Source organism: Alosa pseudoharengus, unplaced genomic scaffold, assembly GCF_046254945.1.
Source record: "Alosa pseudoharengus isolate Yale_2024_CS ecotype anadromous, Long Island Sound unplaced genomic scaffold, YU_APseudo_1.1 YU_APseudo_1.1_scf_18, whole genome shotgun sequence".
Lineage (NCBI taxonomy): Eukaryota > Metazoa > Chordata > Actinopteri > Clupeiformes > Clupeidae > Alosa > Alosa pseudoharengus.
In genome coordinates, this window is record NW_027468650.1 from 20,351,710 (window position 1) to 20,379,126 (window position 27,417).

A 27,417-nucleotide genomic window follows, 5' to 3' on the forward strand; every position below is an offset into this window, starting at 1 on the left:
TGGAAGTCCTTCAGAGGCTTGGACACATGCTGTTCTACAAACATTCACACCTTGGTGATAGGCAAAAGGCATCTAGACAACTTCACTGAATTCAAGGCTAGACAATGGATACATTGCATACAGACCAAAGACACACACACAGGGTACACATGGGTACAAAATCACAAATGACCATAAGAACTACACAGTATTCAAGTCATAAAGACTTGAATCATTAAACTGTTCACATAAAATTATCATACAGAAATATTCCCTTCAATACCTTTACAGAAAGTGAAGAAAAAGGAATGTTAGGCTGCTCAAAAAAATAGCAGTGTTTGCATTTTTCTTTACAAACTCAAACATTATATAAACTGAAAAATGTCTCAAGATTTTGCTTTACTGTGAATCACTGCACTAATATCTAGTTGCATTACCATTATTTCTGAGAATTGCTTCACATCTGTGTTGCATAGTCGACCAACTACTGGCACCTGTGAACAGGTTTTCCAGCCCAGGACGATTGAATTACATTCCACAATTCCTCTGCATTTCTGGGTTTTGCCTCAGCACCAGCATTTTTGATGTCAACCCACAAGTTTTCTATAGGATTGAGGTCTGGGGATCGGGCTGGCCACTCCATAACATCAATCTTGTTAGTCTGGAACCAAGACTTTGCTCGCTTACTGATGTGTTTTGGGTCATTGTCTTGTTGAAACACCCATTTCAAAAGCATTTCCTCTTCAGCATAAGACAAATATTTTGAAGGGGTGTGTCAATTAACGAAACAGGTGTGGTCTGGTGCATTATCCAAAAATCGCTTTCTTACTGGCCAAGAAGAACCTGTCTAAAGCAAAAGGCGCATATAATGCATAGTTGAAGACACACTGTCACAAGATGTAAGCAGCCCTTAGCAACAAGCCCCAACCAACTCTTTTGCAGGATGTATGTCCTTAGGATTTTTATTCAGTCATTCAAAATCTATTGGGGTAAGTGTTTTTCTTTCAGGCTATGTTTTCGATTGAAACCCCTTCAGTCAACAGTGAAAGTAAATAACTATGTAGAACTGTTTTGTAGTTGCCTATGAGACTACGGAGAAGTTAGTTTCACTTTGCTTATGAGTTCAAATAATAGGCGAGTGTAGATGCATGTAGGCTACACTCTGCTAGTCACACAGAGGTCTTAGTAAAGCCAGGTTTAGTGGAATCCCCCCTTTTATATAATAAACTATTGACTCTCATATGGTCACCTGAGCTTAGACCAGTGACGTGCGGGGAGGTCAAAGCTAGTCCAGCTAGTCAACACAGTTGTATTTCCCAAGCACTCCCAAGACATATAGTCTGTCATCACTCACATCATCAAATCCCCAAAAGGCCTCCCTCTCCTCACTTTGAGCCACAACTCAAAACTACAGAGATCTGGGTTTTGTTGGTAACATCCATTGACTCTGCCTCTACAGGTACACACGCACACACACAAGCGCACACACACACAAGCACACACAAACACACAGGCATACACACACAGGCATGCACACACACACACACACACACACACACACACACACACACACACATAAATACACACACACACACACATAAGCACACACATGCACGCACACACATACACACACACACATGCACACAACCACACACACGCACACACACACACAGGCACATAAACATACGCACACACAAACACACACACAGAGAAGCACACATATACACAGAAGCAAACACAGACATGCACTCACTCATTTACATACATACACAAAAGAAGAGTAGGGGATGTTAGGCTGGCACCGCCCACCTAGATCTTCTTTTAGGGAGATCTAGTCTGGAACAGCATAGTTCACAACCATTTCCCTTAGACAAGAAAAATGTCAGGCCAATCAGCGACGAGAGGGGAAAACGAAAACAAAATTTATTGTGATAAACAGAAGCAGCAAAACCTGCAAACATCAAAATATGCAGTTGGAAAAATGCAGACATTTATTTACAGCAAAAGTAGACCCACATACATTGTTTCCTGACTGTTGGTGCTGTTTATTGTCAGTTTCTAAAATGTAGGCGAAGTAGGAAGTAACGTTAGGAATCTCTGATCAATGTGATTGGTAAGGCTGAACCAATGATTTCACTTGCGATGCAAGTGTTGGAAATGTTTCCCAATCGAGAGTCACCAGACTCTATTCACTTTGTGAATGAGTTTGGATTTTTCCAGGCTAGGAGTAGGAGATGGAAACAAATTGACAAGCGTGATTTATATTTGCGGAGAAAATGTGCTGAACAGAACTGGGCAGCGGTTCATCTAGTTTGTATTGTATGTTGTCTTTCCCATGTTGTATTGGTCTCTGAGTCATTTTACAGTCATACCCAAGTGAAACACAAAGTGATGGAGTTCTGCTATTAGCCTATTTGAAAACGTAAAATATACAGAAAAATGCTTCAGTAACATTTTGTTAATAAGAATTTAATTATACATTTTACTACAGTTTACTCAAAGTAATACATTTGCTGGAAAGAGGAGCCAGAGGCGCCAGAGAATACTGGATTGTGGTTGTAGATCAGATGTTTCACTGCCTCCTCTTCATTGGCAAAGGAATGGGAGTTCTTCTTCGCTGTGAGGAGAAACAATCAGGTTACTCTTCCTCAAGCACTTTATAATCTACTGGTGTCTAAGTTCTCTTAAAGGGACACCAGGCAAGCCTGATCCTTTTTCTCTACGAAACTCCCCCTCGCTCGGTCTGAAGCTCTTTTCCTTTTCTTTGCGTCTTCCGTCAAGGGTTTTCGCTGCTTCTTCGCCGGCTCTGCCATTATACACACGTTTGCAACAATCTCTAGCGTTTCGTTAGCCTGCCTCTGTGCTGTAAACTGATCATGCTTCGGTCGGCGGGTAGGATACACCAAACTTGCAAGTGCGATATTCTTTCTACAGGCAGTAGGGGCGGGTGAGAGAGCCTTCATTCGCCCCGTAATGAGTCATTTAAACATATACCGGCTTACGAAGATGATTAATTAACACGAAAACGTTGCCTGGTGTCCCTTTAAAGGCCCCCTATGCAACATCTTCAACTTAATAAAAACTATTTAGAAATCATTGGGATTTCTCCCTGTTGTGGCGAAAATGGCAGCTTTCCCTGCTCCCCCTTCCGTCTCCTAGCGGAAAACCAGCCTTGCAAGATCTGCATCTGCATGCCCCCCTCGAGCACCGGTTAGCCATGCCGGCTAGTTATAAGAACAATCAGCGATGGCTTCATTTTTTAGATGTTCATCATGGCCGAGCCAGCGAAAAGACCAAAGAGTCGGTTGTGAAATATGCACCTCAGCTGTAGGGGGAGCTTCGTAGAGAAAAATATGACAACAAAAGTGAGATATCGGCGAATAAATTTCTAGAGTTACAGAGCGGGCCTTTGATGTCCAACTATGTACAGTTTAACAGTAAATACTCCTAGCCTACCCTCATTGACAAAGAAGTCTGCCACGTAGAAAGTGGTTTTGATTGCAGATGGTGTGTGAGGGTAGTATTTCTTACTCCACTCGAAGGCATTTTTCTCCGGATGCCACTGGGTTCCATACACAGGAAAATGGTATGCTATTCACACACACACACAAAGAAATTGCACAGCTCTCATAAATAAGCTTTCCCCTTCATCTCTTTCTAACTATTTATTTCTCTTAAAATCTCTCTCTCTCTCACACACACACACACACACACACACACACACACACACACACACACATTATATTCACTGATGTCCTCACCCTCCATTGTTGAAATGAACTCTATGTTCCCATCTGTATTGGTGCTTAAGATTTTGTAGAAGTTTCTCAGCTCCTCGCTCTTTGTGAAATTCTTTGACAGAGAAATCAAGAGTTTAACACAGAAGATAAATCAGTGTAATGTAATGTAATACTGATATACTGTTTTTCACACCTCCATGGAGATGCTCCACTTATGAAAATTCACTGTGATGTTTTCAGTTGCCAGAGCTGTCATCACTTCTGGTGGGAAATCTTTAAAGAGTCTGCTTTGAGTGGCATCTGTGTGGTAAATAAGGACATAGATGTAATCATAAGTTATACTGTATAGTCCTGTAGGAAGTTATTTGATCTACACTGACCCTGTTTAAAATCCAGTGGCAGGGAGACTCCTCTGGTGTTTGTTCGACAAAGCAGTTTTTCTCCACTTGTAATGACCAACAGCTGTTCAAATCCCAGACAAGTACCCCACACTGGAAAGTAATCACCCCAGGAGTTGGCCTGTGTTATAACACACAGAGAAACATACCGATAAACACACATTAACAAACCCACACACATAGATAAACAATCAAACACATATACACAGAAAAACTTCTTATTCTCTGCACTTCATGACAATGGAGTAGCTTTTCATGCTTGAAGGTTTGTAATATGAAAGATGTATGTGACACCTTAGTGTTAAGTTATGTATCTAATATGGGGGCAATAATGTAATTAATAACAACAGGGGTAATCCCCTGTCCAAATGCTCCAAAAGGCTTAAGTTATAACAATGAGGTAACACTTTATTTTAATGTGTCGCTGTTACAGTTCACCTATTTAGGTACAGTGGTACAACCTGTGTAACAACATGTACTATCAGGTACTATCATTGTACTTGCATTATGTATTTGTGGGTACCTACATATAGTTGTTACATTGTAATACTGAGTGCTTTTACAAAACTTGAGAAACCTGAGACCTGCTGGATGGGGTAAATCTGGTCATGATAGATTTGATATACAAACCATTCTTAGCTCCAGTCAAGGCCTCATTGTCTTCAGTGTACATGTAACAGCTGTACAACTATGTTACTCTTTGATACAGTGGAATAAACCTATTAAGTGTACCAGTTAATTACTTACATGTACATATGACATGTATGTTATGTCTTCGATGTCTTGGAACAGGTCTACTAATTCACTATAGTACATATATCTAATAACATATCACATATCATAACATATAATAACAATCACATAATAACTGTGTTGGTACACACTTATTGCTCTTTGATACAGTGGCATAAACCCATTAAAATGAAGTGTACCAGTTAAGTACTTACAATTACATATTACATGTATGTTGTGTCATTGGTGTCTTGGAACATGTCTGCCATTACCCTACATACTGTAGTACATGTATCAACTGTGTTGGTACACATTTATTACTCTTTTGATACAGTGGAATAAACCCATTAAAATAAAGTGTACCAGTTAAGTACTAACTTACATAACATATTATATACATCCTGTCAATGATGTCATGCATCCTCTAATTGATGTGTTGAAACGTGTCTGCTGTTACACCACACAGTACATGTGAATTAGTAGACCTGTTCCAAGAAATCGAAGACACAACATACATGTCATATGTACATGTAAGTAATTAACTGATACACTTAATAGGTTTATTCCACTGTATCAATGAGTAACACAGTTGTTACAGCACAGCTGTTACATGTACACTGAAGACAATGAGGCCTTGAATGGAGCTAAGAATGGTTTGTATATCAAATTTATCATGACCAGATTTACCCCATCCAGCAGGTCTCAGGTCAGCTCTTTGCCTCTGATGAAAATTTAGGCAAATTGGCAAAGTTTTGTAAAAGCACTCAGTATTACAATGTAACAACTATATGTAGGTACCCACAAATACATAATGCAAGTACAATGATAGTACCTGATAATACATGTTGTTACACAGGTTGTACCACTGTACCTAATTAGGTAGGTACACTGTAACAGCGACACATTAAATTAAAGTGTTACCTAACAATGATAATAACATTTTCCTTACTGGAACCACAACTTCCTCTCATTTTTTCAAGGTAACTTTTCTTAATGGTCATAGTAAACAAGACTTTGCATACCTCCAAAGCAAGTTTATAGAAGATGTGAGCTGCTTTAGCATATCCTGATGTCAGAAGGTTTGCAGCTCCGCCCGGGAAAAGAATACTGTAAGAATTAAATGTTTGAGTTGCATCCTTTTATATACATTATAGTCACTGATAATTTCAGCAACCTACCCATTGATAGAGTGGAACAACTGACTGTATTCTTCCTCAGGTCGATTAATCCTGTAAAACACACACACACACACACACACACACACACACACACACACACACACACACACCAGTGATGGAAATTAATATTTTGTCCACTTGCCACTGTGGCTGATGGATTCCAAAATCTATCAGCCACTTAACTTTTTTACCAGCCACTAAATATGTAAAATGTATGAAAATTGAATGAATGAATGAATGAATGATATCATGATTATAGTGACGGAAATTATCACGGTTATCGGTATTATTGGAATACGATTAAAATGGGCTGAATTTTTTTCTAAACCTACCACCAATGTTGGACAGAACTCATAATTGGCCTGTCCTCCTGGCACAGTAACAAAACTAAAGGTCAGCAGAACAGCATTCTTATGCCATAGTGGTCTTTAAGATACACTCCTTTCGTGTGAGTTTTGGAGCATCCTATCCAACTATCCAGCTTGATCTAACTATATGCCTGTGGTCTGGAGCTGAAGCAGGAAAGACTAATATAACGCTAAACAAACTAGATTTCTCTAAGACATCCCTCCACGGAGTGTACTTTCTCCTTTTCTTAAAGGTGCTCTAAGCGATGTTACATGGTTTCTAAGCTGAAACATTTTTTGTCACATACAGCAAACATGTCCTCACAACAGGGGCGCAGGAGAAAGTGAGGGGGACCAAATTGTGAGCAAATATCCAGATAGTGAAATCCGGCATCTAGATATCGGACCACTACTCCTGACCCAGTGTCGACCATCATAATATTTTAAACTTGCCAGAATATTAACATAATAACATTGATTTTGTTCAAAATTGTGAAAACTGGAGGATGGGCAGAACCCCAGATCTGCCCTCAGATAAAACTGTTGATAAACAGTAGGTTAGTTGAGTTGGTTATTAAACATTATAGCTAACGTCGGGATGAGCAGGAGACGGTCTACAGAAGCAGCCTAGTTTATGATGGTTGTTAGTAGACAAACTGATCAAACATTTCAGATATCCAACTGTTACTAGTAGAGTGAAAGTGAGACTTAGATTTAAGCTACAGAGCTACACTACAGCAATAGAATAACATTTAAGCTATTAACATTTGAACATTTTGACATTTAAACTTTTAAACTACGGGGCTCAGCTACAGCGTTAGAATAACGTTTAACTACAGCGCAGAGGAGAATATAGCTAGGAGTTATCGCTGTATCTGTTAATACTAGAGTAGGCTACTAGAGGATAGGAGTGCCTACATATTAAGTAGTATAAGTATGGAAGAGGTGAAGTGGTAGAAAAGGAGATAGAAAAGAGAAGAGAGTGGAGAGGATGGAGGGAGGAAGAGTGTGGTAAGTGTGTATTAGGTGTGTGAGGTTGTCAGAAGCACTAGGAGAGGAAGAGTTGTGTCTTAAAGAGCTTTTTGAAGATAGAGAGCGATGCCCCTGCTCTGATGGAGCTAGGCAGATTATTCCACCATCGGGAGACCAGAGATGAAAAAAGTTTGGATTGCGGTGGGAGAGGGGACGGCAGTGCCAGACGACGTTCCTCGGAGGAACGCAGCGGCCGAGGGGTAACATAAGCTTTTATGAGAACACTTAAGTAAGTGGGTGCAGACCCAGCAATCACTTTGTATGCAAGCATTAGTGACTTGAATTTGATGCAGACAGCTAAGGGAAGCCAGTGGAGCTCAATGAACAGCGGGGTAACATATGCCCTTTTTGGTTGATTGAAAACCAGACCAATTTTACTGCACAGGCTGGAAGGCCTGTGAGGAGGGCATTGCAGTAGTTTAGGCGTGATAACCATGGTCTGTTAGCCTGATGAGCCAAACCCACATTAAAATGTAGGGTCTGGGGACTCACCGTCCGCAGTGCTCAGTCCGAGGGGCGGGATAATCAGTTGTCTTTCAAATTCTCTCTGCACGCAATAGGATAGCGCTACAACCCATGCGTTTTCCCACCAGCGGAGGTAGTTGACTAGTTCAAACTTTTGCCAACTTAAAAAAAGCTTGTGTCACACTGTTCGCCAACAGCAACATCCACCTTCTTTGTTTTCAAGTGGCAGAGAATTCACGCCGAACCGTTTCAACTCTGCCATCAAGCATTATGTTAAGCCCACCAAACGACTCTATACACGATGTGATTGGCCCTATCGAAGTTTAATTTTTCCAGCTCGCAAGCCAATGGAGAGTTGCTAGACTAGCCCGGGCAGCAAATTAAATTTGCTGCCGCTAGGGTGCTTCTAGATTTGGCTAATGGTCTTTAAGCCTATAGGAGCTGAGTGGCGTGTTGGGTTAGGTACGGTCTTGTCCTTATAGTATTGAATAGTGTGAACCGACAAGTTTCTTGCTTCCTTGGTAGATTGTATAAGTAAGTATAAGTATAAGTATATACTCTTTTGATCCAGTGAGGGAAATTTGGTCTCTGCATTTATCCCAATCCGTGAATTAGTGAAACACACTCAGCACACAGTGAACACACAGTGAGGTGAAGCACACACTAATCCCGGCGCAGTGAGCTGCCTGCAACAACAGCGGCGCTCAGGGAGCAGTGAGGGGTTAGGTGCCTTGCTCAAGGGCACTTCAGCCGTGCCTACTGGTCGGGGTCCGAACCGGCAACCCTCTGGTTACAAGTCCGAAGCGCTAACCAGTAGGCCACGGCTGCCCCTAAATGCAAGAGAGAGGGTGACAGTTTTGATGTTGATCTTGGTAAGTTATGTTTATGCATTTGGTGGGTAGCAGTTGCTCATTTCCATCCCTGCCACACACGCTCACAGTCAACAGTCAACCATACACAAACACATGATTGATACTGATCACATTACTAATATATGAGGCTGCTCTTACATCACAGGCACGACGTGTGCTCCTGCAGCCTCCAGAGTTTTGACATAAGATGCAGCAATGTAGGAATTACGCTTCGGCTCAGGATATTTTAACTCTTGTGCCAATATACCTAAGGAAAAAACAATAGAAATTAATAAATAACTAGCACACAATACACCATACATGGCAACCCATATTGTACAGTACAATATATAGCTTTATATAGATTTATATAAATATAGCTTATTATTTTATAGGTTTATTGCTATGAATGTCTGTTTCAAATTCCTTACAATTTCGGTAACACTTTATAATAACTGCACACAATTCATCTTTTATTAAGCATTTGTAAACTATAAGTAAATGGTTTGTTAAAACCACATAATTTTCAGTGTTACCCCCTTCCCCCACCTCCCCCCAACATTCTAAATCAATTGTATGCACCATATTGCTATTGCTTTGAAAACCATTTCAAAGCTTTGACTCTTGGGAATCCAAAAATGACAACTTTTTTCATGTACAATCTGTATAGTGCTTTACATTCTCAGATTAATCTTATTATGTCTCAATTAAATTTGATCCAAAATGCCCCCCCCCCTCCCCCTTTTGGTGCTACCCTGAATTCTGGCTGCAGTGTAGCTGCAGCACAATAAGTAGATGCAACATATTGGGTACTGAAATATTCACAAGAATCCACAGAAATTGAATCTTCATGTTGTGTTATCCAATATTAGTTGTACAGATGCAGTCTAAACCTCAAAGTGTTACCTTTCATTTGAGACCAGGATTATGCTTCTACACAAAGGGCTTCATGTGCAGTAAGCATTTGATTATCAGTATGCATTTTGGATAACAAAAAGTCCTATGGGGAGTTTCCATAAGCATTTTACAAAACGCATGAGCATACCTTGGCAAATAATAGTCTAAAGCACTCATATTTTCATTCTATATTGATCTACTTTTGCACACAACTTCACAAGACCTGGTGCTAGGGCTCAGTTGTGTTTCTAAGTGATATCAAGTGGCCTAGAGGGCTGAAATGTGGTCAGTTCAGAGATGCTTGTAATCCGGCAGAAAGAAAAAACTATATTCTAGCCTCTGTAATTCTTTGTGAGTACATCACACATTTATTTTGACTGTTTCCTACGAAAACTAGAGGTTCTCAGCTTTCTATAGAGGTCCAACATTTGATGGTAGGCCCCAACAGAGGTGGGAACAATGCCCTTGTAAATAGGCACAGTGAAATTTGTATTGAGATTTAAAGAGTTTTAATCATTTGTTACGTATTGCTCATACATTATTTCTCATCAGTAAAGCATTTGTACACATAGTTTTAAATGGTTTGTTCATAGTAAATAAGCCTATCTAAAAAATATGTCTATAAATTATTTTCAATACTTAATAAATGATGCAATAATAATTTGTGGATGAAGTTATATTTCCATTATTTAACAGTTGTTATATAAACATGCACAAATGATTAGTTAGGGTGTGGATACCTGTTTTATAAACCACTTTCTAATACTATAATTCATGATTAACTCAGGAGTTACAAGTGGTTTGTTAATGATATTTTGTGTGTACACAATGCTTATGAATCATTTGTAAACTATTATTAAATGCTGTGTTTCTTGTTTGTAAAGCATTAATCCTACATTAATTCTCATCTGTCATGTGAACACACAGTTATAAATGGTTTGTTCATAGTAAATACACCTATCTATATTATTTTAATGAATTGATTGTTTTAAAAACACTGGGCAGATGTAGTGTAGTGGATAAGGCATTTCTACTTCATGCATTCCATATTTACTTCCTTTTGTGCCCTTTTACGACCGTCACTAGATTATGGTCTGTACCTGCTACCCTTAGCGGATATCTGGCAAATAGGTTACACTATTATCATGTGAATAGCAAATAAATGTGCAGTGTTGATAATAAATAAATATGTATATTTACTCACCAATGATTGGCCTATCATTTCTTCTCTTGTCATTCTGAGGAACTACAGCCCCATGTATTCCACAGAGTGTGATGAGCAGGCAGGCAAGAGAGAGCACCCTCATGATTCTGGATGGAGGCTGGCCAGAAGCAATTGCTTAGCGAGAGGGACTGGTTTTATTCAGGTTCCACATATAGCTAGACACCCTACCCAGGAACTGAGAGACCCATTGGTCAGTGGAAGAGAGGGCTTCTATGACGCTCTGTGTTCCTCACTCGATGTTCTTCACACTGTGTTCTTCATTTTTAATGAATGTTTTATCTCATGTTTGTGTCTCAGGTTATTACTAACAGCAAATTGTTTTACTTATCAACTGTATACTTATAAATGGTCAAACAAAAAAGAGCTCACTGATGCTCCTGGATATATAAGGAACAAAGGAGTGAAACTTTTGATGTGACTGGCTAGGCAAATTAACAATGGAGTTGAAATTCAATATTCAACAAATTAATGACAGAAAGACAAATAAAACACTTCAGATGGCCTATTCTCAAATGTGAACAACTTTTCTGGCACAGAGGATAGAAGACAGCAGTGGAGGAAAGATATCCTGACCCATGATTTTACTGACCTCAATAGCAAGTTTGTAGAAGATGCTGGCTGTTTTAGCATAGCCTGCAACACCAGACTTAAATCACCTGCGGGAAAAAGAATGCTGAAAAAAGCTATGTAAAAAGGGTATAAAATATAATTTGGCAATTACTTTAGTCTCACAATAAAGACAATGATGGAAAAAACCTCGTAAGAAAGCAGATTCATTCTGAAAAAACCCTGCACACATACACAAACCAGCTTTGAGAAATGGTATTGCAAAGAGAAGTGTTGCATTGAGAAACCACTGCAAAGAGAAGTGTTTTTTTTTGAGAAATAATATTGCAAAAATAATGGTTGCTTGTGAAATAGTTGCATAAGTGTTGCATGAAAAAAGAATTAACACTGCCCTTGACGAGAAAGATGTTGCTTTAAAGAATATAGCTATGCGAAGAGAAATATTGTTTGATGATATTGTTGTGTGAAGAAAATATTGCTGTTGGGAAGAGAGCACTCATAGAAGAGTACAGTATCCACTACTCAGATACTGATATTGACATCCCAGTGGGAGTAGTTGCTGTATTGCTGCACCTTTGAAACACCTCACCTGATTGGAATGGATCTGGCCAGTTACTCAAAAAACTAAAAACATTTGTGGACTAGCACTCAAGCTACAGTAGTGCCACATTTGTCTCTTGTTGGGACAGCTTGGGTGTACCGTGAAAGGAAATCCGCCATGATGAGCACATTCTCCAGCTTATTTTGACAGGGCTCCAAGAGAGTAAGAGGGGCCATGATATTTGATTGGGCTTGGCAGCCATTGGGGCTGGGGTCGGAGACTCAGAGGCTAACATATGCCTCCCACATGGTGGTGGTACTGATTTCCGGGAGCCACTCCTAAACAATGGATTTTACTGAGCAGCTCTGACAAAAATAAAACTGAATCATAATCTACAAGGCAGCTGCAAAAGGGTTCAACGGTGGTCTGCAGGGTTGTATTAGAAACAATGGAATCTATTCAAATTTTTAAATTAAATTTTACTTACAGAGCGCCAAAACATTACACATGTCTCATGGCGCTTTACAGAGTGTTAGACAATTAGAGAAAAGAAAAGAAGGCCCATGGGTAACAGGGGCGAGGAAAAACTCCCTAGAATTGGAGATACATATAGTAAGAAACCTCGAGCAGATCCACGACTCAAGGGCCTGACCCATAGGGTCAGTTACAGAACAGTAAGGTCTGTATACATGAAAAATGCATAAGTTACTCAGATGTAGAGAATAGAACATGGTCTTTAAAGCCACCTGAGGTGTATGTTACAAGAGGTGGGATACATATCCGGTATGATAATGCATTAATCCTATTTAGTGTCAGAAAGTTGAAATAGTCCAGTGTAGGAAATCAAAGTGTGCTGCCCACACTTATGTCGGTGCCTGTGTGTAGAGACCTTATTCCTTCCTCAGCCAGCTCAGACTTGTGAAGAATCAGCTTGAGCTCATGTACATGATGACCCGTGGAACAAATGCTGCTCACACAATAGAGTTGGCAAAGATAAAATTCTAGCTCTTTTACTTTTATTTAATTAAGAATTGTATTAATGTTTTATTCTAGCATCACCACAAATAATTAAGATTGACTAAAAATTATTTAAAAATGGTCATGTCTGATCCACACACCATTAAATTGATCCATTGAAATACTGTAATCCAAAACCCACCCATATTAAGGCATGAACATCATAGTGCAAAACACAAAAGGTGACAGTAGTGAAGTCCTTTTTCAACAGGAAGAAATCAGCTTCCTGAACCCAACTCAGGGAAGCCATCTGCCTGTAAGTAGCACAAGAACATGACTGCAGAAGAATGGAAGACATGAGAGGTCAGCTGTCTACTCAAAAAAATAGATCTGCTCGAAGGCAGAGGTGGCTCCAGTGAACACTGGATTATAGTTGTAGATCAGATGTTTCTGCTCCTCTTCCTTGCTGGCAAAGGAATGGAAATTCTTCTTTGCTGTGAGGGTGAGAAATACAGATACCATTTATACACAGCTTTAAACTGTTACTTAATGACCTACAGATATTCAAGTCATTAGAGACCTGAGGTATTTGTTTGTCAAGTCAGCACAGTACCTTCATTGACAATGAAGTTTGCCATGTAAAAGGTGTTTTTTATGGCGGAGGGTGTGTGAGGGTAATATGGTCTGGTCCATTCAAAGGCATTCTTCTCTGGGTGCCACTGGGTTCCATACACAGGGTAATTGTAAGCTATTCAGAGAGACAGTATATACTTAAAGACACCAGAACACATGATCAATTTGTCAATTAAATTAAATCAATCAATCAATCAATCAATCAATCAATCAATCAATCAATCAAATGTACCCCCTCCCTTCTTCCGAGACAATATAAGGCTTCTTCTACCATTTGGCAAACACACACTGACTGGAACAGACTAGCCAGAGTGCAAAAGCACAAGAGCTACAAGTGTGAAAATCATGCCTCTTGCTCCAGCACTACTTTTTTGTTCAGAAGCAATGCATGCACCATTTTTATTCTCCCGTGCCAATAAATGAAGTTATGCATCCATGATTTGTTTGCTAAAAATCAACCACAGAGCAGAACCCATTTAGCAAACACGTTTGAGTAATTGATATCAATCCCTGTGGAAACAGGCTTAAATCCCCCTTCACACTATTATGGTGTAAGAATTCACAGATGTGAAAATCACCAAAGCCCTAATTGTAAACAGTGCATTTCTATTTTAAATGTACAATTTACAATTTCACAAAAACCGACAATGTTTACATTTAAATACTTAATGAACTGCCTTATTTAGCACAAATTATAAATTCCCTGTAAATGCACGCATACTGTATATCTGGGTGTTCTAAGAACTCTGAGGATACACACCATAGACTGTAAAAAATACACACACAGACATCCTCAAAAATCCTGTAAAACAAAGGACTTGGTCCTTCGTAGAATTGAAGGATTCTTGACATCTGAACAGTCTTTCAATGTGATTCTATTGTCCTTAAAATGACCCTGGTAAGGATCCTTCTTTGACATTGAGAAACAGTGCTTCTCTCTCTTTTCCTTTTTCCTCACCCTCCATGGTTGAAACAAACTCAGTATTCCCATCAGTATTCGTGCTCAGGATTTTGTAGAACTTGTTCAATGCTTCATCCTTCATGAAAGTCTGCAAGACAAGTAAAGTCGTAAAGAGTAAGAGACGTTTTGCTTCAAAGTGCTTAAAGCTATTTCTAAAACGGATAATTCCGGCTTGATTATGATTGGCTAAATTGTGTTCGATGCCGTTGTAAAATACAGCACAAACATACACCTTGACTGCATTTTGATCTATAGAGAGTAGCTGCGTCTCGACATTGCTTGGCAACCATTCTGATTGAGGAAATATATTTCTTGGTTGAAGAATGCTTATTTATGAATAAATCGTTATATTTCTTGTTGCTGTGTCTATTTTATGAAATCTTGCCAGATATATGTAGTAGCCATTTTAGAAAAGCAATAAGCCACTCGAGTCCATAGGTTACACTAATTTTAAAACAGCTAAGCACTCCGCTAACACGTCTTGCCTAACAAACCCCCTTAGCTGTTCTAAAATCAGTGTAACCTACGGCCTCTCAGGGCTTATTGCTTAAATACAGCACCACTGCAGTGGTCTGATTATGTTGACTCTCCTCTCACCTCCACAGAGATACTCCATGTATGGGAATTCTCTGTGATGTTTTCAGATTCCAGAGCCTTCATCAAATCAGGTGGGAAATCTTTGAACAGTCTGCTTTCCATTGCATCTGAACAGAGAATTTGATATTTGAGTTACAAATATGAATAATTATTGTAATAAAGACAACATAATTATTTCATAACAGCTCCAATGTATAATGTTAAACCGATATACTAAGACATATTTAGTCATTCAGTGGACTTTTTGGCTTGAGACATTGTCATTTCTATTTTCATAATTGCTTAATTTTTTTTTTCATTCATTTTGTGTATTTACCAGACATTTGTTTTAGATTTACTCTATGCTCACCCTTTGTAAATGTAAGTGGCAAAGAAACTCCAGTGGTGTTGGTTTGAGAGAGAAGATTTTCACCACAGGTCAGGAGCAACAGCTGTTCAAATCCCAGACATGTACCCCACACTGGGAAGTAGTCACCCTGAGAAGCTCCCTGTATTGAAGAGCAGAAACAGTGCTTATAAAATAGAATTTGTCCAAAATACTGTGTTTATGCATTTATGTCTAAATAGTCTTATTTATAAATCTCTAGTTTACAAGTATCTAAAATTTCCCTCTGGATGAATAAAGTATCTATCTATCTATCTATCTATCTTCAACTGATTTTGTGGAGCAAAATGACTGAACCTGTATTCTTCATGGTATGGATTCAATATGAAAATATGCCTTCAAGATTCTGAACACATTATAACGTTAGTGGAAACAACCTGTGTTGATGGATGTTTTGGAAGTAGATGGCTATGGTACTTAAATAAGGCATACTTGGTTTACCTCAGGGCTGAGTCAACAGATAAATACTGCTATAAAGCTCAAATGTCATCTGAAATTACCAGAAGAAACCAGCACCAGTATTGATTAATTAAAACCTATATACGTATATTTCAGATGTCCCTCATGTCCATTCAGTGACAGTATTATCAAACTGTCATATATATAATTTATCTTTTTAGGCTTCAGGAAGGTTAAGAGTATTTAACCACTGATATCCAATTTGCAGGTTATAAACTCACTGCTGACAGAGATATCAGTTTGTTTGTTAGACAAAATAACAGCTTGCATTAAACCGGTATAAGTGGCGTTCTGATTGGTCAGATTACCCACCAATTAAACTCAAAGTGACGACGAGCTCATAACTGGACAACGCCGTTAGAGGTGATGCGCCATATCATCAGTAAATGATGTCTCTTAAAAGTGACATCGCATTTCTCAAATGTATCTATCCACCCTCCTATCGTTCCTTCCTTGTTTCCTCCACAAATATAATTAGAAGGGGTTAGGACAGGAAGAAGGAAGGAAGGGAGGGAGGATGGACGAAAAGACAAATGATCTGCACCCAATATATGCCAGTGTAAATGGCTGATCTTCATGTAACTTCACAGACTCATTCATAATGGCTCCTTGAGCCTATACAAAAATGACACAAATCGGCCAAACCAATACTTTAATGCTTCACCTATTGGACCTATCAAAGAGTTCAACCATCACATTGTTTGAATATTTTCCCTTCAAATTGATTGGATCCTGTTAATCTCTGTTTGTGACTGTATCTGTTGCTGTTGTTTTCTGCATCATTGCGACTGGTATATGTGAAAATTCCAGAGCACTCTGCCACAACCACACAAACCACCTAAACACGGAAATCATATTTCCTCAAACTGTTTTTTGTATTTTAACAACTGATCCTCTTGCATGATTTTATGCATTGAGCTGAAACTATCTCAGCTTTACACATTCAAGTTTTCACTTCCTGTGCTGAATGCTTTATCTCACTATATCTGACTTTAAATTTGCCCAGTTATCATGACACACTTTAGCTTTACTAGTCAATTGTGAGGATAAATGGTAAAACAAAAACATGGTCACTCTACTCCTGGATATATGCATGAGAACAAAAGAGTGGGTAAACACATTAACAATGGGGTTGCAGTCCAATCTTTAAGAAATTAATGACACAAATAGGCAAATAATGTCTGGGTCTGTCTGTTTTTAAATGTCAGTCATTTTTCCGTAATAGAGATTGAGGACAGCAGTGGAAAGGAGAGATCCTGACCCATGATCCTACTGACCTCAATAGCAAGTTTGTAGAAGATGCTGGCTGCTTTAGCATAGCCTGATGACACCAGATTTACACCACCTCCGGGAAAAAGAATGCTGAAAAATAAACATTTATTTTGCAGATGGTTATTCCACAGCAGCCGTCAACATACAGTACCAAATTTACTTGCATACCAGTAATGCAGAGTAAAAAAGATGTGTTTTTGTCATCTTGTTGTTTTTATCATAGGACGGAGATAAATATCTACACTGAACTTTACCAAGGGTGCTAATAGATGTTAAAGGCGTTGGATATATACATTTTTCCTAGTACGTGTGCTCCCATATTCAACCCTGACTTGGTATGTTAATACAGTAGGCCTGGTGGCACGTTTATCTAGTGTTTGAGGTACACGGACATACTGTGACTTGTGTTATACTTTTACACATACTTTTTAGATCAGACAAGTCAAGTGAATGAATTATCTACTGCCCCCGGGATGATATTTGATTAGTATTAGAACCGGCGCGCAGGCCAAAGCCGCCGGCTGCTGTTTTGCACGCACCAATACTCCATTTCCCACAATGCAACGGTAGCCCACGAACTCACTGCGGCGCCGCAAGTGGGCCTCGGCTTCAATATTCATCAGTATAGAGCTGCACAGTCCCGCCCACAGCCGATGCCGGATGTAAAAATTCAATGCAATTTCTCCATTGACAATTGCGGTATAAGCCATAAAAACTTAACTGCACGTGGTAGACTTAAAACCAGCTACGGCTGTACTAAGCGATTGTATATGCTCCTATAGACACCAAGAGTTCATGGGGCACTAACCTTGTTTTGAGATAAATGCCTTTTATTCGCGATCTCTTGGATAAGTACTTCATTACCCACAATCCTGAACAATCCCAGAATCCCACAGTGATGCCTCTGATTGGTGGAAAGCAAATATTCTAGAACAGAATCTTTGGTGGAAAGGCCGTTATGGTCATACCAAAGATTCTAGAACAGAGCTCTGTTCTAGAATCTTTGGTCATACTTTGAAACTTTCTCAGCGAAAAATATTGACAAAGATGGCGGAGTCTTTTACTGCCTATGGCGAAAATTTTAATGTGATAAAAAACTTTCTTGACTAATATTGGTACTTGTATCAACAAGGATTGGGGTTTATACATCACACGAACTTAGTCAGTGCCAATACACTATCAAATAGACCACTCTAAATGTTAGTTTAAACACTTAAACTTTTCAGGTAGCCGACAGGCTAACCTTTAGCATTTCCGACATTGTATGTCATTACATAATGCAGCTAACATTAGCCTACATGCTGCAACACAGCTATGAAATATATTATGTTTTAGTGAGTGTCCAAAGGGGTGAAAGCCACTTTAAATAGGGTCACATTATTGACTGTTGTGTGTCCGAGAGTCAGTTTGTGGGTTTTGTAAGGGCCAGCATGAGGGACAAGACCTACAAAGTTGTGGTGAGTTAAGCAGGGAGGTTGGTAACGTTAATGCTGCTAGCAGTGCTAGTTAACATTAGCTAGACTACTGTAGCCTTCATACTGTATGATTCATATCAATCATTAACCTAGGAATACTTCGTGCATTTAATGAACATTTTGTGTAATAATTCACGGCAAATTAATTAACTGAATATGGTGGTCCAAGAGCAGACCATGCACCAGTCCATGCATCAGCCCGACTGAGCAGTGATGACAGCATAGGATGAGTCAGGTAACGTTACAAAGCACTGCCATTAACTTTAACTGCTTTCACACACACACACGATATAAAATACACAATGATAAATATAAAATTCAATATCAAAACACTATTATTTACACGATTACTCCTGAAATAACTGCTATTAACTGCACATTCACTATATAAAAATTAGGGATGCACGATATATCGGCGGCCGATATATTATTGGCCGATAAGTGAAAAAATTAAAATATTATTATCGGTCCGATAACAGAATTCTGGCCGATAATTTGCGCCGATATTTTTTAAAGTCCTAATTTAGGCCTACGTAAGGTCCGTCTGGCTACACTGAGCTACTTGAGCTTGGTTATACTTTTTCCTCAATATAATGTCAGCGGTGTGAATGTATTTCACCACTCTAACAAAATCTGTGGATATGCGTTCATTTGGGAATCTGTGCATCTCAAAATCGTCTCGTGAATGATCCGCCATTTACCTTACCAGAGCGGAGCTCAGCTCTATCTAGAGTCGTCTTGTGCTGGTGTGTTTGCACTTTACCGCGCTGATCGGGGAAACAAATAAGCAAACTCCTTAGTGGGACGAGTACATAAGTAGGCCTAGTTCTAAGTTGTGTTTTAGTATTATATTTGCATTGCGTTAGGTTGGGTTTTGTATTACTACCTAGAAATATGCTAACCATTCCTGCTTCAGTTCCAGACAGGTCATCATAATAAGTTATTAAAACCTTCGGGGCTAACCCCTTTCATTTCTGCTGCAGCAGGTTGTGCGCAACAGAGTAGACGGACATAAGATACAGTCTGAGGAGTTGCAGCTTTATTCAGTTGAAACTAAACATAAGTTTCCCTCACAAACTCTGATTTGGTCACTATACTGTAGCTTATTCCCAGCTGAGCCGTTTATGAGCGTTTAGTCCTAAATGAAAACGATTCATACTCTCTAGCCACTCACTCGCAATTCACTGACGTCAGGTTCACTTAAAGGAGGTACACATACTGTAGGGCTAGGCTACTGTTATGTTGTTGACTGCTGCACTATTGAGGACTATTATGAGTTCTGTCCATCATTTGGTGGTAGGTAAAATTACTGCAATAAAATTATGCTTATTAAATGCTTTCCCCAAATCACTTTTCACATTTTCTTTTCAAGAGTAATATTATCGGTTATCGTATCGGTATCGACCACAACAAACCAATAAATATCGGTTATCGTTATCGGCCCTAAAATTCCATATCGGTGCATCTCTAATAAAAATCACTGTTTGGAGGAAAGGGTTCGCGTGTTGTCGCCGGTTGGAAATGGCAAAATAAATCGCGCCGATTTTGCCTATATACGGAGCCCGGGAAGGGTCACGTTGGTAAATATTTTTAGACCACACTATTGCGTTCCCTCGCAATACTTTTGCGTTCCCTCGCAACAACTTTTGCGTTCCCTCGCAAAACCTTTTTGAGTTCCTCAGGATAATTTTGGTTCTGTTGCTTTGCAGTTTCAACTTGGGCTCCATACATTTCAGTCCCCATTCACGCAGCGCTGTCAGCACGTTAGTTCATGGTCAGTGTCATATCGGAGCGCACAGTGAGTGAGTGGGATCTAGTGGGGGGAGAGGTGGGGAGAGGGTAGGCTAACTCAATGCACACACACAAACATACACACACACACACACACACAGCAGACGGCAACATGGATTCACGAGAGAACGGGATGCGTGAGAGGAGAAATAGTTGCTGCAACTTGCACAGCTGTGAGGCTCCTTATGAACTGGCATAACTATAGTTGCCAGCCTCACACAGTAACATTAAAGTGAGGATTTTAAAGTATCGTTTGTCCAATTTGACATGGGATGTGGCACGGCTCACTGAGGAAGCAGCAGCATAGAGTTATTGTGAGGGAACACAAATTATTGCGAGGGAACTCAAAAGTTATTGCGAGGGAATGCAAAAAGTATTGCGAGGGAACGCAAAAGTTATTGCGAGGGAACGCAAAAGTATTGCGAGGGAACGCAAAAGTATTTCATGGGAACGCAAAACTATTGCAAAGGAACGCAATAGTGCGGTCTTAAAATATTTACCAACGTGACCCTTCCCGGGCTCCGTACCTATATTATTCAGTGAGGCGCGGTGGTTTATGGGATGAGTAGTTCCTTCGCTCGGAAATGAAAATATGTACACGGTCTTGTACCTTTGGCTTTTTTTGGATTTTCTCTTCGTTTTTTCACTCAAAATGATATGTTGTATGCTTATGAGTTATGCCGTAGCTGGTTAGCCTAAGACATGCTGTAAAACTCTTTAGATACGGATTTTTCCAAACGTCAATGGGACAAATGAATGGGAATCTTACATCCGGCACCTAACCGCATTTTGGCTGTGGGCGGGACTGTGCAGCTCTATTCAGTCAGGGCAGATGTCAACTTTCAGCTACCCCCCACCCCAGTGTTGTGCCTGAACATGTTCACATTCATATTTTGAGCGAACGTGAACTGAACGTAGGCTAGCCTACTGTATTAGCCTACTGTATTAGCCTACTACTGCCTGATGAACGTTACGACAGAAAAAGAAAAAAAACATTTCTGCAATTAGTAGGAAATACTTGTTTGGTGTCATCAAACATAGAGCCATAGAATGAAGTCGTGGTATGGGCGTTTATTCAATGCATGCGTGTGCACGCTGGTAGCAAAGCTAAGCTTCAACCTATTGGAAGCCTATTTAATTAGGATCCGACATTTAATAGAACGATGTGGATTTATTCAACTTCCATAAAAAACAGAGCACAGACTATATTTGGCATTAAGCATTAAAGTCAGCCAAAAGTTATTAATAAGTCTTAGTTAAAGATAGTTAAAGATCTCCAGATCAGTTATTTACGCATGATCTGATCCGCCATTTACCATTCACAAAAGCTGGTATTGTGTTTCCTGAATCCTTACATTCAGGCATTCAAATTAAATGTAATTAGCATATAAATATTCTATCAGTGTATGATGCTTGCATGAGGGAAACATCCCAAAACAACAGCACCCATATAACTGCTGTTGTTTTGAGAAGTATTTGTCATGCAAGCATCATGCAACAATGCAAAAACAATGAAACTATTGTAGGCCTAATTATATTTTACATTAGTAAAGCAGTACTCTGATGTGCATGTTTTCACAAAATTTTGTCAACAATCTTAGCACTTTAAACATTGACTGTTTTGAAGTGCATGTATAGCAATATAGTATAAAAATAATAATAATTGTGATATCATTATGATAATTTGATGGGGGGTGGGTTCATGTAGGGGGGCCCTATGACCCCAAAGTATGCCTTGACTGGGCCTTAGGTCAAAGAAGTTTCAGAAAGGCTGATGTAGACGACAAAGCAGCAAGGAGGCATCGTATGATAATTTAAACAAGTTTTATGACAAGGTCGGTGAGGATGGGAAAAATCGTACATTTCTATGCAAACTTTGCCCGCACTTCAGTCACAGTCATTATTCATTTAATCATTAAATAAAATACAGTACACGTCTTGGTTCAATAGGTTACGTGCAGTCATTTTAATATGTTTTAATAAACATTGAACCAGTCCGGCCCTCGGCTTGTAGCAAATTTGTTTTTTTGGCCCTCTAATGTATTTGACTTTGACATCCCTGTTTTAGATCCTTACCCATTGATAGACTTGAACAGCTGTATGTATTCCTCTTCAGTCTGATTAATCCTGTAAAACCAAATATTCATACATGAACATTGTCTAAACAGCCTCACCTTGGTTGGGTGACTTTCAGTTACAGTGATGGTCTTTATTGAAGCCATTCTTACATCACAGGGACCACCCGGGCTCCTGCAGACTCCAAAAATTTCACATAAGATGCGGCGATGTAGGAGTTTTGCTTTGACTGAGGTTTGTACACCTCTTGAGCCAAGACACCTAGGGGATAGAAATTAGAAATTTTTTGACAAAGAAATAAAAAAAAATGCTTTACAATTGAATTAAATCTTTGAAAAGAAATTAATTGGAAATGCTTTGGCAATACAAAGTGTAGGCCTATTAGCCTTGCCAATAAAGCTTTGTTGAATTGAATTGACAAATCAATTTGGTTGAAACCTTGATCTAATGCCATTTGTGCATTACCTCTAAAGTGCCAGAGGAGGTGGTGCTGATACACTTTGTCAATCTACTTATGAACATTCCTGCAGTGATTCTGCACAGTGGGCCTTGCAAATACTGTATTGTACTTTAATGTGCTCTAAGCAGTTACGCAGTTTCTATGCTAAAACACTTTTTGTTGTCACATACAGCAAACATCACCTCACCATCAGCTAGCTGCCTGTGCCCTTAATACACGGTAAAAAAATGCGCTCTCTGTGGACAGCTCATGCTCCAAAAAAGGAACCATGTTCACACCACTACCCCACAGCACTATGAAGTAGTTTTGCTGAATTAGGACATGTCAGACATGCTGAGAGGAGTGCTTGATAAGGATAACTGAGTTTTTTCTGGGGAAACTGACAGACTGATTTGGTCTTATTTGATTTGGTCGGAATTTCCCAGTTGTGACATCCTTCTTCCAACTGCAGAGCATAAGCTACATGTGTTTTGAAGTCAGAATGTGGGGAAAACAGACAGTAGGCTAGACCTAAAGTAAATATTAAAACGTATGTATTAGCCTAATCATAAAAAGTAGGGGGCAATTCAATGCAAAGGTCATCCTTACCATGGAAAAAAAAGTTGTGCATACGCAAATAGAACTGTTGTTAAAATCTTCATTTAGGTCTATATTTTATTGTTTGTAACTGAGCTGATTGAATTTGATGGAGAATTACACTCTTTTTACATCATAAATATGGTGTGCAACCATACAGAAACAACATTTTTCACATGGTAATATTATACATATTTAAAAAGTGGATAAATGGACTCAAGGTTCAAACAAATTGTATCCTTTGACAAATTCTAGATTGACAAGGGAATGGTAGAGCAATGTGTATGCTCAGCTTGCCTTTAAGAGCACGACTCCTTACATTTGTAAGGCTTTTGTTTTTAAGTCAGCAAGTTCCATGGCCATGTCACATCCATAACGTTTTATAGGAAAAGTTTATGCTACACATACAGTGTTGATGCGACAATGTCCATAGTGTCTGTGCAAAGCTGATTTATATCAATTTAAAGTGTGATGAACAAATTGTGCCCCTTTCTTACTTCTAAAACCTTTAATGGTGCGTTATGGATGTGACGTTATGGATGTTACATAATGTGACTTTACAAGACTGGAGACTTTATTTTACCTCAAAGCCGATAAACGTCTGTTCTGGTGGCATGTCAGTTTCAACGCATTTCACCTTAGTGTTTACAATTGACATTTCAAAGATTATTAGGTTGAGGTGTGTGTGTGTATTGTGTGTTTGCATGCGCACATGCGTATGCGTGCCTGTGTGTGTGTGTTTATGTGTGTGCATTCGTGTGGGTGGGTGTTTGTGCATGTGTGTGTGTGTGTGTTTATGGTTGCCTGTTTGTGTGTGTTGATGTGTGTGTGTGCTTGCCTGTCTGTATGTGTGTGACTGTGTGTGTGTGTGTGTGTGTGCACGCGCCCGTGCATGTACTTTATGTGTGCAAATCACAAATGAGTGGGTATGGGCTATGTTGATGCGGGCTCTTGAGACTAACATGCCATAAATATTTCGTCATCTTGGGTGCAACGGTTAAGGTAGGGCTAGTCATTTAACCTAGCGTGGTGGGGGAGTGGCCACAAAGTTTCATGTTCCCTGGTGTTTCAGTAACCCGGGAATCACTGACAAAATTGTCACAAAATTTATGATGGTAAAAGAAATAAATACATTTATTCTTTATATTTTAATTGACTTGTCCTGATTCTTCCTGTGGATCTTAGTGGGCACTAATTAAGCAGTAATTTCATCGCTAGTTTTTCATGATTACTATTTCAATTGTTTCATATCAAAATTCACTACTTAATTATGTGTTTTATGTAGTTTGTCGAGGACTGGTTCAGACACGTCACATCCATAACGTGAAACAGTCACATCCATAACACCAGTTTTTCCTACATAATGCATTACGAAAATGACGCATAGTTTCAAAAACACACTTTTTGTTTTCATTCAAGTCTCCTTCATGCTACATATATCATAGTTTCGGCAGTTTCCTTCAAAATTCACAGAGTTTGTAGAAAACCTGTAATCTCTCACAAAAGTGTGTCTATTTCATGTCACATCCAAATAACGCTGATAAAATGCCTTGTATTCTTAGGATGAAAATGATTATATGAAATTTGAGGATTTCTCAGTATTCAGAGGACAGAGGTTACATTAAAAGTTATGCAAATTAATTCACTGATACTAATTTTGTCCCTACTCGAAGGCATTTTGTTTATCAATATGAGTCCAATTGTCACATCCATAACGCTGGAACTGCCCTAGGCCTATGGTGTCAGGTGCATGTGAGAGAAGTAGGCCTAGGCTATGCAGCTTTCATGTGAAAACAAATGTAGTAGCCTAGGCCTAGCCTACTTAGTTCACAGTGACTAGGGACTATACAATTGACAAAACATCCACAACTCATTGACTTGGGGCCCTATCATGACATTCTAAAGTGCATCGTCACTCGTCAAAAGTCTATTCAAATTTAGTAGGATGTCCAGTTCACATTGGGAGGGGTTTCGTTCTCAAAAGTGGAGCGCATGGCGTAACAAGGTGTTCCTAGGTCTTTTAATCAGTCATATGGGTGTGTTTGGGGCGTAACATCATTTTAAACCAATGAGAATGACATCTGCCATTCCCTTTAACGGCGCAACGCGCGATATGTCAAATAAATGCATCGGTATTTTGGCATTCAACGGCGCATTTGAAGGAGGCTGCTTGCGAGACCGTATGGAATAGTCATTCTTAAACCATGCTTTACTAAAACCTAGCATAGCCTTCACGCATTTGCACTCGTCTATTATTTGAACTCATTGGCAAAGTGAAACTAACTTCACCAAGGAGTCAGTCAACGACAAGACAGTTATATGCAGTTACTTTCACTATTGACTGACAATGGGTTACCATAGAAAACATAGGCTGGAAAAAGCAACACTTACCCTAATGTTGCTCAAATGACTAAATAAAACAACATTTATCCTGCAGAGGAGTTGCTTATATCGTGACAGTGCGTCTTCAGCTGTGCTCCATTGTCTCTCGCCTCTCCCCTAATCACTTTTAACCGTCATTACCAATTTGCAAATGATGGTGAATAACTACTCATCATGAGATGTACAGTATTTCGTAATATCTTTATTCTAATTATGTTTACCATTGTAATCGTGCAATTTGTAATGCTTTGCATGGACGTGCGCTGGTGTGCGTTCATGAATGATAGAAGGATGGTGCGTGCACCTGCCAATATGACTGTTGACATGCGCTCTTAAAATAGCATATGAACAACTCGCCATTGACTTCTGACCAGGTTTAGGTGGTGTATGATAGCGATTTTTAGACAATGCGCCAGGTCCCTCCCTAGGTTGTTAATTGCCACACCCCTGGGCGCAATGCTTAAAAAATAAAGGTGCAAAATAACGAATTCAACTTCGCGCCGGTGAATAACGAACTTTACGCCATGCGCTGGTGACCGAAAATACAGCCCTTGGTGTTTTCCAAATTGAGCCCCGGCGTTCAGGTGGATTTTCCCACTCGGAAACTCGACACCACATGACACACCATGAGTTTGCACATTTGTCTGACGTCATTTAATGGTTGAAGTGCGTTATTAATATTAATAAGTTTGCATTTTACCTGAATAATGAATTAACTTTGCCCCGGTCTTTTTGAGGGCGCTAGGGGGAGTCTACAAAACCGCTAAGTTTATCAGTAGGCCTAGGCTAAGTAATTTTGGCCACCAGGCTAGTCTATGAGAGGAGGTCTACCCTACGACACTTTAAGATAGTAACGCAATTGGGGGTCTTTATACGCATTTTCAGCATTTATCACATTGCCAAAATCAATAAACATTTTCTCTCTGTCTAACCCTTTTATAATCAGCTCTAGGCTACGAACAATAGCACTAGACTGTTATGCTAAGATTAGACCTACTCACCAATAATTGGCCAGTCATTCCTTTTATCTGTAGTAATTCTCTGAACAGGGACTGCGGACAACCCACATAAAACTGTACAAAATAACGCAAGGGAAACCACAGCCATGGTTTTCGAAAGACGACTGATAGGTCGTAGCATTCAGATCAAACAGCCATAGCCTATGTAGGCTACTGTATCACGTTGTAGGACATAGCTCCTCCCACTGACAGATCAGCCAATGCAAGGTAGCTGGTTACAGATAACACTTGTTGTAACATTGGCAATAAAGTTTCAAGTAGCATTCCAACTAAGCTTAGGTGGATTGCCCAGGGTGCTGTAATGGTCGTTTGGCTATGTAGGCCTAGTTTATGGAGTGTAAAGTCCAAAACAGGACCGACATTTTAGAAATAGCCCTGGAAAAAATGTGGTGCATTTTTGAGGAAAATGTGTTGTTTCTATA

General features: G+C 39.4%; 2 protein-coding genes across 3 annotated transcripts; both read right to left on the reverse strand.

Annotated features, from left to right (window-relative positions):
• Positions 1-1,885: 1,885 nt before the first annotated feature.
• LOC143131084 (gamma-glutamyl hydrolase-like) lies at positions 1,886-11,667 on the reverse strand. Of its 2 annotated transcripts, XM_076290478.1 has the most exons (11): positions 11,601-11,661; positions 11,434-11,500; positions 10,824-10,930; positions 8,882-8,990; positions 6,028-6,078; positions 5,872-5,956; positions 4,100-4,238; positions 3,913-4,019; positions 3,741-3,831; positions 3,436-3,570; positions 1,886-2,596 (listed from the first exon to the last, which is right to left on the reverse strand). In XM_076290478.1, the coding sequence occupies exons 1-11, from the start codon at positions 11,641-11,643 to the stop codon at positions 2,472-2,474; spliced, it is 1,059 nt and encodes a 352-aa protein (XP_076146593.1). In that variant the 5' UTR covers positions 11,644-11,661; the 3' UTR covers positions 1,886-2,471. The 2 variants fall into 2 exon arrangements, with proteins under 2 accessions (XP_076146593.1, XP_076146594.1); XM_076290479.1 differs by lacking the exon at positions 3,436-3,570 and having other exon boundaries at positions 11,601-11,667.
• Positions 11,668-12,936: 1,269 nt separating this feature from the next.
• Positions 12,937-27,141, reverse strand: LOC143131085 (gamma-glutamyl hydrolase-like). The gene is made up of 9 exons (XM_076290480.1): positions 26,978-27,141; positions 22,711-22,819; positions 22,559-22,609; positions 17,222-17,306; positions 15,450-15,588; positions 15,101-15,207; positions 14,501-14,591; positions 13,523-13,657; positions 12,937-13,403 (listed from the first exon to the last, which is right to left on the reverse strand). Exons 1-9 carry the CDS (start codon positions 27,114-27,116, stop codon positions 13,282-13,284), a joined length of 978 nt encoding a protein of 325 aa, XP_076146595.1. The 5' UTR covers positions 27,117-27,141; the 3' UTR covers positions 12,937-13,281.
• Positions 27,142-27,417: the final 276 nt, after the last annotated feature.